Raw genomic sequence first — 14447 nt, 5'->3', positions numbered from 1 at the left:
CATTTAATCCATTTAATCGGTTCTCTAGCGCGACCTTTTTATGAATTGTGTATTGTTCTACATTTGAAGTTGGGAGAGATAAGCTTCTAAAGGTTTGACGCAATAGAACCGTTAATTTAATTATATGGCTATGAAATTATAGTGTTTTAAAAGTACGTATACACTAATCCGCGCCGTCAGGCATACATTGTTTCTGTAACACTGCTCCTAACCTCTATGGGGGGAATTCAAGTGTTCAGCGTGCTGGCGTCTGCCAGATGGTGCCCGGCAGAGCAATTCAAGTGTGTCCTCTATTTGGGCGCACACAGCCGCTGGCGCTTACCTTTCTATTAAGTTGTTCTGTCATTTTGATGGGCTGCTAACTTGTAATTACAGAGATGTTTAGGTGGCTAGCACAAAAAGCTGAAGTGCTCCAGAAAACAATAAACCTAAATTCTGCTGTACTTAAGCAGAGCACGATGTATATTATGTATACTCAATGATCAGAACACCCCTGACATTTTTCTTCTCTAGTGTAAAAAAATCCAACTTGGACAGACTTTGTTCAGTACCGAGAACTTCCAATTCCTTGTTACAAGATGTAAAGAAGTGTAAATGGCCATTTATTAGGAAGGGGTATTACCTGGCCAATCTGGCAGTGTACTGTAAACTACTGCCTTGATTATAACTAAAGGAACAGGTAATCTGGGCTCATCTGTAATACTTGACCTCTTAAGGACGCAGAGTGAATAGTTGCCTAATTTGGAGCCCCGGGCATGCAGCTGGGATTCCATAGACCCTCTCATTACAGCTTGGCACCTCAGATGTCCAGCTCACAGATATTACACAGTACCTGCCAGCAGGACCGGATTTAGGGAGGGGGGAGGGGGGGGGGGAAAGGGGAGATCGCCCCCCCTAACAGTCATAACCACGCCCACTTTTGAGCAGAAGTGAGCTCTCCGTGGGGAGAGCCTGAGGCCGAACAATGTGCTGCAGCCTATACCACATCAAACTTTGTCCGGCTTTTTGCCATCCGGCAGAGTCTTTCACACACACCACGGCTTTGAGCAGTGTTTAATGTTGTGCGCATGCGCCTCAGCAGCGGATAAAAAAAAACCGTTGTGTGTGAAAGCTCCCATTCACACACACGGTTCTCTGCCTAAAAAGACGGCACGGCCCCGGCAGCCGGACCTTTCAGTGGATATTTCCGGCTGCAACCTGGCAGCTGGGCCGGGGCCGTGCTGTGTTGAAGGAGCAGTGTGTTTTCATATATCACTGAAAACGCTGCGAGGCAAAAAGCTTATCAGCTTTTTGCCGGCCGGTGAAACCCGGTTAGCGTGAAACAGCCCTAAAATCTGAGGCCTGAAATAAATACAAAACGTTGATATATTTTGCTCATTAACTTTAATCACATTTTTTATTGCAAATAAATTCCCCCCTTTAATTTTGGGAGAAAGCCAGAGTGCCTGAAAAGCCTTTTTGGCAGGTGCTAACAAAATACATAATTTCCTATGTATAAAGAGATTGAGATTTACAGAACTACTGTGCTATAAACTTTTTCTTCCTTTACAGATTTTTCTGGTATATGAAATTGTTTAATGTTTGTCTGTTGGTTGGTAGGAACCAACAAAGAAAGTAAATTGCTTTTTTTTAGAGCACTCTTAAATCTAGTTAACTTGATGCTATATGATTACTATTATTTAAGACATAACTTTTAATAACTTTCCTTAATATAAATGGTGTAGAGAAAGAACAATGGGGGTCATTCCGAGTAGATCGCACGCTGCCAATTTTTGCTGCGCTGCGATCAGGTCTCTACTGCGCATGCACCGCAATGCGCACGCGCGTCGTACGGGTACAATGCGGATCGTTGCTGAGCTATGGATTTAACGAAGAATCCATACGCACAGCCGATCGCAAGGAGATTGACAGGAAGAGGGCGTTTATGGGTGTCGACTGACCGTTTTCTGGGAGTGGTAGGGAAAACGCAGGCATGTCCGGGTGTTTGGAGGGCGGGTGTGAGACGTCAATTCCAGCACCAAAAAGACTGAGGTGATTGCAAGGGCTGAGTAAGTTCAGACCTACTCTGAAACTGCACAAAATGTTTTTGTACTGCTCGGCTGCACAGGCGTTCGCACACTTGCAAAGCGAAAATACACTCCCCCGTGGGCGGCGACTATGCGTTTGCACGGCTGCTAAAAACAGCTAGCGAGCGATCAACTCGGAATGAGGGCTAATATATGTACTTGTAAAAATCAGTCAGTTATTCACCCCCTTCTTATTACAAATAAACATAATAAAAAAGACACTCAGTCTCTGCGGTGAGTTTTTGTTTGTGTAAATCAAGATCTGTTCCTGTACTTTAGACATCTGGATCATTTATGCCTAGATTGTAATTTAAGTTCTAAGCAGTCATAAATAATTAATGTATATTTCAGACATTATGATTAGCCAGTAATCTCATCAGTGAAACATTTTTCTCATAACCGCTGCAGCATATAATTCTATTTTAACATGTGAAAAAAATCTTTCCATGATAATAATGAAATACTCAGATAAGATTCCAAACATATGTACCATCACAAGTATCCGAGTGTCACAGGTCCACTGAAAATAGCATATTTAACATACATTAGAAGCAGCGCAGTAAAGCATTAGTCGTCCAGTTCTAGAATACAATTGGTAAATGTGGATTAAGAAACATACTTTCAAAATGTCTTTAACATGCAAGCTCTAAGCTTCTAATGCTGTGTTATAAATGATACATTATTACATCTGGCATACTGCCATTGAATAAAGATACATACAGTGCATTCTATGTTCAAACACAGAAAAAGCAAATTGTTTAGCTTCAAGCATTTATATTTTTCTCTAATGCTATACAATACATGCTGAATACTATCGCCACAGTAGATATATCTAGAGTAAGGTACCCTGTTTTTTTGGGGGGGTTTCGGACAACGTGATGTTTCTAGTGCAATAAAAACTATTGTTCCAACTGAATTCAGTGTTGCACAAGAAAAAAAAAAGGGGGGCAAACTTATTTTCACTAAATAGCATTTATATTGATCATTAGTGCTGTACAGCAATGTAGTTACCACAGAGATATATCTAGAGCTTCACAACCATTTTGGACAACATAACGCCTCTAACGTAGTAAAAAGGCTCTTTATCATTCCAACCATGGGGGTTATTCTGAGTTGATCGCTCGCTAGCAACTTTTTGCAGCGCTGCGATCAGGTTAAATGTCGGCAAGACTGCGCATGCACCGCAATGCGCAGACGCGCCGTATGGGTACAAAGAGGATCGGTGCTGGGCGATGGATTTAACGAAGAATCCATTCGCACAGCCGATCGCAAGGTGATTGACAGAAAGAGGGCGTTTGTGGGTGTCAACTGACCGTTTTCTGGGAGTGTTTGAAAAAACGTAGGCGTGTCCAAGCGTTTGCAGGGCGGCTGTCTGACGTCAATTCCGGGACCAAAAAGACTGAAGTGATCGCAGCGGCTGAGTAAGTCCAGAGCTACTCAGAAACGACAAAAAACTTTTTTGTGCCATCGGCTGCAAAAGCGTTTGCACACTTGCAAAGCGAAAATACACTCCCCCATAGGCGGCGACTATCTGATCGCAGCACAGCAAAAAGTTGCTATCGAGCGATCAAGTCGAAATGACCCCCCATATTCAGTGTATCATTACTGTGTTTGATATTAACTTGGGGTACCCCCATTTTGAGGTGTGATCACGGTGAGTATGCAGTGAACATAACAGATTATTGTCACTGCAGAGTCCTCCGCTGCTCACTACCTACTACCATATCAGAAACAGTGTGTGGTACTCAAAGTTTAAATATTACCTATCGTGTGTTAATCAGACATGTACTATGTTAAATTCCTACAAAATATGTTGTGCTGATACGGAGGGTTGTACAGTCTGTAACACACTTCCCCGCATCTGCTGTCCGTCATTATCCGTGCAGCGGATGACGAGTGAGAGTGAGGACAAGTGCCAGACTGTTGGAAATGATAGGTACAGCGCCAGTATGTTAACCTGTGTCTGGTGTTAGGTGGATCCTGATACCAATGGCATTGCAGGATCCAGATGCACCAGCAGGAAACAAGTGAACGCCAAGAAGGAAGAAAGGTACGGTGGATAGCGTGAGTTACCAGGCTGCAAATAGCTGTTGTTCACATGTCAGGAACGAGTGTTACTGATCTGTATATAGCGGTTGTTCACATGCCGGGAGCCGCTACCTCCTGCAGTTAGGAGACGGAAATCATCCGAACGTACGTTTCACCACACAGCCTTGATCACCAGTTGGCCTTAAAATTGTGTAGTAGAGGTTATTGCACTTATTTATTTTTATGCAAATTGACATCAACAGTTCCCAAAGTTTCCAGCAGTCCGTACCCTTCATAAGAAGATTTATTAACTGGGAATATCATCAAATATACAACACATAGAACATGGTTTAAGATGTAGCACAGCGCTTCATAAACACAGAAGAGAAGCATGAAAGTTACATTATACATGTTGAGAATACAACAACTTTTTGTTTCTTCAACACTGCATGGTATATGACCCGTATGGTGGATAATCATCCCTCAACTGATCTGTGACTTTCTATATAAGAGACTGCTGGAGAGGGAGGTTATTTTGGGGTAGAGGGGAGGGGAGGGGGGGGGGGGGGGGGGGGAGGGTGACCAATTCAGTTTTCTAAAGTTCTTTTTAATACTGGTCTTTGATTCTGATATGGATTTCAAGTAGTAACAATTTGTTTCAAAACTGAAACTGTAACTAACACCACCTGCTGCTATTTGGATAGAATCCATATCAACAACTATTTTGATACAAGTAACGTTCCTGTTGCTAGAGGTGGTTTAGAGATCGCTACAAAACAGCTTATAGGTGGTCATTCCGAGTTGATCGCTAGCTGCATTCGTTCGCTGTGCAGCGATGTGGGGGGGGGGGGAACGGCACTTCTGCGCATGCATATACGGGACAATGCGCACGCGCGACGTGCTATTACAATGAACGATGTCGTTTCACACAGGGTCTAGCGATGCATTTCAGTCACACTGCTGGCCGCAGAATGATTGACATTAAGTTGGCGTTTCTGGGTGTCAACTGACCGTTTTCACGGAATGTTCGAAAAAACGCAGGCGTGCCAGGAAAAACGCAGTCGTGGCTAGGCGAACGCAGGGCGTGTTTGAGACGTCAAAACAGGAACTGAACAGTCTGAAGTGATCGCAAGCGCTGAGTAGGTTTTGAACTACTCTAAAACTGCACAAAACAACTTTGCAGCCGCTCTGCGATCCTTTCATTCGCACTTCTGCTAAGCTAAAATACACTCACAGTGGGAGGCGGCATAGCATTTGCACGGCTGCTAAAAACTGCTGGCGAGCGATCAACTCGGAATGACCACCATAATTCCTACAGCTTATATCGGCATTACCTCTGGAAACTGTGAAAAATGAAAACGCACAAGATTAATTGTTTTTAATGTATCTGTATTTTTATTTCTTAGCATATTGTTTGTAAAAAGTATAACACCGGCTGTGTGTACTTATATACGTATAAGTGTATGTAATAAATGTTTTAAAGGGATATTTGAATCCGTGTGCAGGGCTGCCATCAGAAATTGTGGGGCCCGGGACTGACAAAATAGACAGGGCCCCTCCTCCTTGAAAAACACATACCCAACCCCTGACAAATACCATTAAACATAGTTATAGGACTACCACAATGTCTACTGATTTGTAGTGACGTGGAGGGTGACAGCTAGAAGTAACGGGTTATCTAAGAAGGATGTAAATGTATGTTCTGCATGTGAGGTGACTGGGAAGAAGCAACAGATGCAGCTATCGCTGAACGTACTCCCTTAACGGAGTGGGTATCATGCACAAAGCCAAGTTGGTGGCTCGTTAAAATATGTGGAAGCAAGTGCTCAAGCTGATCCGCCATAATAGCTTAATATCAGTGTTGAGTAACGTCATCGGTCGATATGAATCTATTAATTGTGGATGGTGGTGAGGCTTTGGGAGTAATCTAGTATGAGCAGAGTTAAAACATGGAAAAAGCTGTGATTTTGGAGGATATCATTAAAGAGTTCCGACGGAGTGTGTGCAATATTAGCTATTGCACTTTTATTCTAGATTAATCGTGTCGATCATCTCATGTCTAGCTCAGAAACTCCTATGGGCAGCAATTTCAGCTCATCTATTATATAATGTAATAAGCAGTGCTACACTATTGCATTAGAATACACTGCAGGCAGTACTTTGAGTGCAATCTGTACTCTCCCTGCAAGCTAAAACCAATTGCCGGAGATGAAGGTGGACATTAAAAGAGCAAGTTAATGTACAGCACTAATATGACGTATTGTAAAGACATTATGGGGCACAATTACCAAACTCATTTTGTGTAAAATCCCTCAAAGACAGACAGTATAACACTTACAGTATATCACAAGAAGTACAGAGACTAGCTCCAACATTCAGAAAACGTTTGTTTAAATCTTTCCTCCAGATTTAAAGTTTGATATATAGGAAACTATCAAGTTTTGCGTAAGTCGTTTTTTACATACAGTTTTCTGTGGGGACTACGCGGCGGGGGAATGGGTCTCAGCATTTACATACAGGCGCACGGTGCAAAGTAAAGCCATTCCTCCTCATATATATTGCTGTGGTCGGATGCGCCTCACTGCCTGCACCAAGTGACTGCAGAATTGTTTGTTTCCACGGGACCTGGGATAACAGAGGATTACCCACCCACAGCGCAGTGGGTGGAGTCAGTAACAGGTGGTTACTGACAGTAAGAGGGAATCCCCTATTGGCCCAGGACCCGTGGCAGCAAACAAGTCTGTGATCGCTTGGCGCAGGCAGCGAGGCGCATCCAGTCACACATGCATAATGGAAAAGGCACTATGGGGGTCATTCCGACCGATCGCTCGCTGCAGTTTGTCGCAGCGCAGCGATCGGGTCGGAACTGCGCATGGCAGTCGTCGTTGCCTAGAGATCGCCTCTGAGACAGAGGCGGTCGATGGGCGGGAGGGGGCTGGACGGCGGTGTTAAGCCGCCGTTTAGGGGGGCGCGGTCCGGACAACGAAGACGTGGCCGGGCCGTTAGGGGGGCGGACCGCAGCGGCTGCGTGACGTCTCACGCAGCCGCTGCGGCCAACAGCAGCGACGAACAACTCCCGGCCAGCCGCATGAGCTGCACTGGCCGGGGAGTTACTCCAGAAATACAAAAGCATCGCCGCTGTGCGATGCTTTTGTACTTGTGCAGGAGGCAGCGGCTCTGACATGCGGGGTGGACTAGCCCTGTGCTGGGCGTCCCCTCGCATGTCAGGGAAGATGATCGTAGCTGTGCTAAATTTAGCACAGCTACGATCAACTCGGAATGACACCCTGTGTAAGCCCAAGTGTATACAATACGTATCAAGTTGTTGCAGTTAATGAGAGCCTATGGAACTGTAGTCCATTCATTGGCTGGAGCACCCTTGTTTAACACTGAAGTCTGGTAGCATTTACATTTCCTTTTTAATGCAGTGATTTTATGCGACACTTACTGTTGCTTGATTTTAGATCACGATGAATGACCGGAACGATGGCTTCGTCATGCAAATAATTCATCCCTCTAGCAATCTGCACCGCCCAGTTGACAAGTATATCTGGTGGAATCTTCTTCCCAGAGAGCACCCTGTTCAGTGACCCCCCTCGGGCAAACTCCATGATCAAGCACAGGTTGGGCTCCTTCGAGCAGACACCTCTCAGAGCGATGATGTTGGGGTGATCCAGCATAGCGAACAGTTTGGCCTCCTGTCTGACATTCTCAATGGTTTGGCTGATGTCTTCGTCGGGGTCATGCCGTGCTGCTTTTACAGCCACTTCCTCGTCTCCCCAAATGGCACGGTACACCTTTCCAAAGCCTCCGATCCCGATGATTTCTTCCAAAACCAGCTCCGTAAAGTCCACCTCTTGTACTGTACAGCGACACAGAAAACAAAGCAAAGTATTATAACTGAAGGTGCAACTAGTCTACATATCAATCTGCAGTGTCAAAGATCACAAATAACAACCACTAAAGGGGGAATTCAACTAGCTGCGGTAGTTTATCACAGGCTTATTGACCCTCTGGGGCTATCAAATTAGCCTCGAAGCACGGCCACCAGCACTTATTGGGGATTTTTTTTTTCAGGACTTTAGTAGACTTCAAAAAAACACCCCTGATAATTTCACCATTTTTGCTTATCGGGCAGTGAAATCACAAAGGTCTGTGATTCTAAGGGGGGTATCCAATTAGATCTGATCCATTTCTGGCGGGTGAAAACGGATGGATATCGCGATTAATGACCGATGGGCATTATCACAGTATCCAATTAGGGTCCATTTTCTTTGGGGAAAAACAGACCCCGATCCCATGCGTTATCACGGCTCCGGCAGCCACTTATTGTGGTTTATGCTTCAGGTGTCTGAGGCACCCGAAACATAGGCCCTCATTCCGAGTTGTTCGCTCGCTAGCTGCTTTTAGCAGCCATGCAAACGCTAAGCCGCCGCCCTCTGGCAGTGTATCTTAGCTTAGCAGAAGTGCTAAGGAAAGGATCGCAGGCTGCAGAAAAATATTTGCGAGCAGGTTCTGAGTAGCTTCAGCCCTACTCCTAGCTTGCGATCACTGCAGACTATTTAGTTCCTGTTTGGACATCACGAACACGCCCTGCGTTCGGCCAGCAACGCCTACGTTTCCCCAACCACGCCTGCGTTTTTATCTGGCACGCCTGCGTTTTTTCACTCACTCCCTGATAACGGTCAGTTGCCACCCAGAAACACCCACTTCCTGTCAATCATTCTGCGGCCAGCAGTGCGACTGAAATGCTTCGCTAGACCTTGTGTAAAAAAACATCGGCTGTTGTGAAAGTATGTCGCACATGCGCATTGCGCCGCATACGCATGCTCAGAAGTGCCGCTTTTTTGCTTAATCGCTGCGCTGCGAACAGCAGCAGCTATTGATCAACTCGGAATGACCCCCATAATCCACAAGAAGCGCCGACATCGGGTGGGAGGCCATGCTGCATCGTAATTTAGCAGGCACAAAATAAGAATTTACTTACCGATAATTCTATTTCTCGTAGTCCGTAGTGGATGCTGGGGACTCCGTAAGGACCATGGGGAATAGCGGCTCCGCAGGAGACTGGGCACAAAAGTAAAGCTTTAGGACTACCTGGTGTGCACTGGCTCATCCCCCTATGACCCTCCTCCAAGCCTCAGTTAGGATACTGTGCCCGGACGAGCGTACACAATAAGGAAGGATTTTGAATCCCGGGTAAGACTCATACCAGCCACACCAATCACACCGTATAACTTGTGATCTAAACCCAGTTAACAGCATGATAACAGAGGAGCCTCTAGAAAAGATGGCTCACTACAGCAATAACCCGATTTTTGGTAACAATAACTATGTACCAGTATTGCAGACAATCCGCACTTGGGATGGGCGCCCAGCATCCACTACGGACTACGAGAAATAGAATTATCGGTAAGTAAATTCTTATTTTCTCTATCGTCCTAGTGGATGCTGGGGACTCCGTAAGGACCATGGGGATTATACCAAAGCTCCCAAACGGGCGGGAGAGTGCGGATGACTCTGCAGCACCAAATGAGAGAACTCCAGGTCCTCCTCAGCCAGGGTATCAAATCTGTAGAATTTTACAAACGTATTTGCTCCTGACCAAGTAGCTGCTCGGCAAAGATGTAAAGCCGAGACCCCTCGGGCAGCCGCCCAAGATGAGCCCACCTTCCTTGTGGAGTGGGCATTTACAGATTTTTGGCTGTGGCAGGCCTGCCACAGAATGTGCAAGCTGAATTGTACTACAAATCCAACGAGCAATAGTCTGCTTAGAAGCAGGAGCACCCAGCTTGTTGGGTGCATACAGGATAAACAGCGAGTCAGATTTTCTGACTCCAGCCGTCCTGGAAACATATATTTTCAGGGCCCAGACAACGTCTAGCAACTTGGAGTCCTCCAAGTCCCTAGTAGCCGCAGGCACCACAATAGGTTGGTTCAGGTGAAACGCTGAAACCACCTTAGGGAGAAACTGAGGACGAGTCCTCAATTCCGCCCTGTCCGAATGGAAAATCAGATAAGGGCTTTTACAGGATAAAGCCGCCAATTCTGACACGCGCCTGGCCCAGGCCAGGGCCAACAGCATGACCACTTTCCATGTGAGATATTTTAACTCCACAGATTTAAGTGGTTCAAACCAATGTGACTTTTGGAACCCAAAACTACATTGAGATCCCAAGGTGCCACTGGAGGCACAAAAGGAGGCTGTATATACAGTACCCCTTTTACAAACGTCTGAACTTCAGGGACTGAAGCTAGTTCTTTTTGGAAGAAAATTGACAGGGCCGAAATTTGAACCTTAATGGACCCCAATTTCAGGCCCATAGACACTCCTGTTTGCAGGAAATGTAGGAATCGACCCAGTTGAAATTCCTCCGTCGGGCCTTACTGGCCTCGCACCACGCAACATATTTTCGCCAAATGCGGTGATAATGTTTTGCGGTTACATCCTTCCTGGCTTTGATCAGGATAGGGATGACTTCATCCGGAATGCCTTTTTCCTTCAGGATCCGGCGTTCAACCGCCATGCCGTCAAACGCAGCCGCGGTAAGTCTTGGAACAGACAGGGTCCTTGCTGGAGCAGGTCCCTTCTTAGAGGTAGAGGCCACGGATCCTCCGTGAGCATCTCTTGAAGTTCCGGTTACCAAGTCCTTCTTGGCCAATCCGGAGCCACGAATATAGTGCTTACTCCTCTCCATCTTATAATTCTCAGTACCTTGGGTATGAGAGGCAGAGGAGGGAATACATACACTGACTGGTACACCCACGGTGTTACCAGAGCGTCTACAGCTATTGCCTGAGGGTCCCTTGACCTGGCGCAATACCTGTCGAGTTTTTCCCAACGGTTTATAATCATGTGGAAGACTTCTGGGTGAAGTCCCCACTCTCCCGGGTGGAGGTCGTGTCTGCTGAGGAAGTCTGCTTCCCAGTTGTCCACTCCCGGAATGAATACTGCTGACAGTGCTATCACATGATTTTCCGCCCAGCGAAGAATCCTTGCAGCTTCTGCCATTGCCCTCCTGCTTCTTGTGCCACCCTGTCTGTTTACGTGGGTGACTGCCGTGATGTTGTCCGACTGGATCAACACCGGCTGACCTTGAAGCAGAGGTCTTGCTAAGCTTAGAGCATTGTAAATGGCCCTTAGCTTCAGGATATTTATGTGAAGTGATGTCTCCAGGCTTGACCATAAGCCCTGGAAATTCCTTCCCTGTGTGACTGCTCCCCAGCCTCGCAGGCTGGCATCCGTGGTCACCAGGACCCAGTCCTGAATGCCGAATCTGCGGCCCTCTAGAAGATGAGCACTCTGCAACCACCACAGGAGGGACACCCTTGTCCTTGGTGACAGGGTTATCCGCTGATGCATCTGAAGATGCGACCCGGACCATTTGTCCAGCAGGTCCCACTGGAAAGTTCTTGCGTGGAATCTGCCGAATGGGATTGCTTCGTAGGAAGCCACCATTTTTCCCAGAACCCTTGTGCATTGATGCACTGAGACTTGGCTCGGTTTTAGGAGGTTCCTGACTAGCTCGGATAACTCCCTGGCTTTCTCCTCCGGGAGAAACATCTTTTTTTTTTTTGGACTGTGTCCAGGATCATCCCTAGGAACAGAAGACGAGTCGTCGGAACCAGCTGTGATTTTGGAATATTGAGAATCCAACCGTGCTGCCGCAACACTACCTGAGATAGTGCTACACCGACCTCCAACTGTTCTCTGGATCTTACCCTTATCAGGAGATCGTCCAAGTAAGGGATAACTAAAACTCCCTTCCTTCGAAGGAGTATCATCATTTCGGCCATTACCTTGGTAAAGACCCGGGGTGCCGTGGACCATCCAAACGGCAGCGTCTGAAACTGATAGTGACAGTTCTGTACCACAAACCTGAGGTACCCTTGGTGAGAAGGGTAAATTGGGACATGAAGGTAAGCATCCTTTATGTCCAGAGACACCATGTAGTCCCCTTCTTCCAGGTTCGCAATCACTGCTCTGAGTGACTCCATCTTGAATTTGAACTTCTGTATGTAAGTGTTCAAAGATTTTAGATTTAAAATCGGTCTCACCGAGCCGTCCGGCTTCGGTACCACAACAGTGTGGAATAATACCCCTTTCCCTGTTGCAGGAGGGGTACCTTGATTATCACCTGCTGGGAATACAGCTTGTGAATGGCTTCCAAAACTGCCTCCCTGTCGGAGGGAGACGTCGGTAAAGCCGACTTTAGGAAACGGCGAGGGGGAGACGTCTCGAATTCCAATTTGTACCCCTGAGATACCACCTGAAGGATCCAGGGGTCTACTTGCGAGTGAGCCCACTGCGCGCTGAAATTCTTGAGACGGGCCCCCACCCTGCCTGAGTCCGCTTGTAAAGCCCCAGCGTCATGCTGAGGGCTTGGCAGAGGCGGGAGAGGGCTTCTGTTCCTGGGAACTGGCTGATTTCTGCAGCCTTTTTCCTCTCCCTCTGTCACGGGGCAGAAATGAGGAACCTTTTGCCCGCTTGCCCTTATGGGAACGAAAGGACTGCGCCTGATAATACGGCATCTTCTTATGTTGAGAGGCGACCTGGGGTAAAAACGTGGATTTCCCAGCTGTTGCCGTGGCCACCAGGTCTGAAAGACCGACCCCAAATAACTCCTCCCCTTTATAAGGCAATACTTCCATATGCCGTTTGGAATCCGCATCACCTGACCACTGTCGTGTCCATAACCCTCTTCTGGCAGAAATGGACAACGCACTTACTCTTGATGCCAGTCGGCAAATATTCCGCTGTGCATCACGCATATATAGAAATGCATCTTTTAAATGCTCTATAGGCAATAATATACTGTCCCTATCTAGGGTATCAATATTTTCAGTCAGGGAATCCGACCACGCCAACCCAGCACTGCACATCCAGGCTGAGGCGATTGCTGGTCGCAGTATAACACCAGTATGTGTGTAAATACATTTTAGGATACCCTCCTGCTTTCTATCAGCAGGATCCTTAAGGGCGGCCATCTCAGGAGAGGGTAGAGCCCTTGTTTTTACAAGCGTGTGAGCGCTTTATCCACCCTAGGGGGGGTTTCCCAACGCACCCTAACCTCTGGCGGGAAAGGATATAATGCCAATAACTGTTTAGAAATTATCAGTTTTTATCGGGGGAAACCCACGCTTCATCACACACCTCATTTAATTTCTCAGATTCAGGAAAACTACAGGTAGTTTTTCCTCACCGAACATAATACCCCTTTTGGTGGTACTCGTATTATCAGAAATGTGTAAAACATTTTTCATTGCCTCAATCATGTAACGTGTGGCCCTACTGGAAGTCACATTTGTCTCTTCACCGTCGACACTGGAGTCAGTATCCGTGTCGGCGTCTGTATCTGCCATCTGAGGTAACGGGCGCTTTAGAGCCCCTGACGGCCTATGAGACGTCTGGACAGGCACAAGCTGAGTAGCCGGCTGTCTCATGTCAACCACTATCTTTTGTAAAGAGCTGACACTGTTAATTCCTTCCAACAGTTCACCCACTCAGGTGTCGACCCCCTAGGGGGTGACATCCCTATTACAGGCAATTTGCTCCGCCTCCACATCATTTTCCTCCTCATACATGTCGACACAAACGTACCGACACACAGCACACACACAGGGAATGCTCTGATAGAGGACAGGACCCCACTAGCCCTTTGGGGAGACAGAGGGAGAGTTTGCCAGCACACACCAGAGCGCTATATATATACAGGGATAACCTTATATAAGTGTTTTTCCCCTTATAGCTGCTGTATTGTTAATACTGCGCCTAATTTGTGCCCCCCTCTCTTTTTTTAACCCTTTCTGTAGTGTAGTGACTGCAGGGGAGAGCCAGGGAGCTTCCCTCCAACGGAGCTGTGAGGGAAAATGGTGCCAGTGTGCTGAGGAGATAGGCTCCGCCCCTTTATCGCGGACTTTTCTCCTGCTTTTTTATGGATTCTGGCAGGGGTTAAAATTCATCCATATAGCCCTGGGGGTTATATGTGATGTATTTTCGCCAGCCAAGGTGTTTTAATTGCTGCTCAGGGCGCCCCCCCCTAGCGCCCTGCACCCTCAGTGACCGAAGTGTGAAGTGTGCTGAGGAGCAATGGCGCACAGCTGCAGTGCTGTGCGCTACCTTGGTGAAGACAGGATGTCTTCTGCCGCCGATTTTCCGGACCTCTTCTTGCTTCTGGCTCTGTAAGGGGGCCGGCGGCGCGGCTCTGGGACCGGACTCCATGGCTGGGCCTGTGTTCGATCCCTCTGGAGCTAATGGTGTCCAGTAGCCTAAGAAGCCCAATCCACTCTGCACGCAGGTGAGTTCGCTTCTTCTCCCCTTAGTCCCTCGATGCAGTGAGCCTGTTGCCAGCA

At 47.1% G+C, this 14447-nt stretch overlaps 1 protein-coding gene across 2 annotated transcripts in view; it reads right to left on the bottom strand.

The window, feature by feature from the left end:
- The window catches only part of MAP3K9 (mitogen-activated protein kinase kinase kinase 9), a 91739-nt gene that overhangs the window by 41656 nt on the left and 35636 nt on the right, over positions 1 to 14447 (bottom strand). For both annotated transcript variants that reach the window (XM_063947287.1, XM_063947288.1), the window contains exon 2: positions 7543 to 7956. In XM_063947287.1, the coding sequence (XP_063803357.1) occupies positions 7543 to 7956 (414 nt within the window). The remainder of the gene's footprint in view (positions 1 to 7542; positions 7957 to 14447) is intronic.

The sequence above is a fragment of the Pseudophryne corroboree genome, chromosome 12, assembly GCF_028390025.1.
Source record: "Pseudophryne corroboree isolate aPseCor3 chromosome 12, aPseCor3.hap2, whole genome shotgun sequence".
NCBI classification, from domain to species: domain Eukaryota; kingdom Metazoa; phylum Chordata; class Amphibia; order Anura; family Myobatrachidae; genus Pseudophryne; species Pseudophryne corroboree.
The sequence above is the reverse complement of the archived record's forward strand: the minus strand, read 5'-3'. Positions and strand labels throughout refer to the sequence as shown.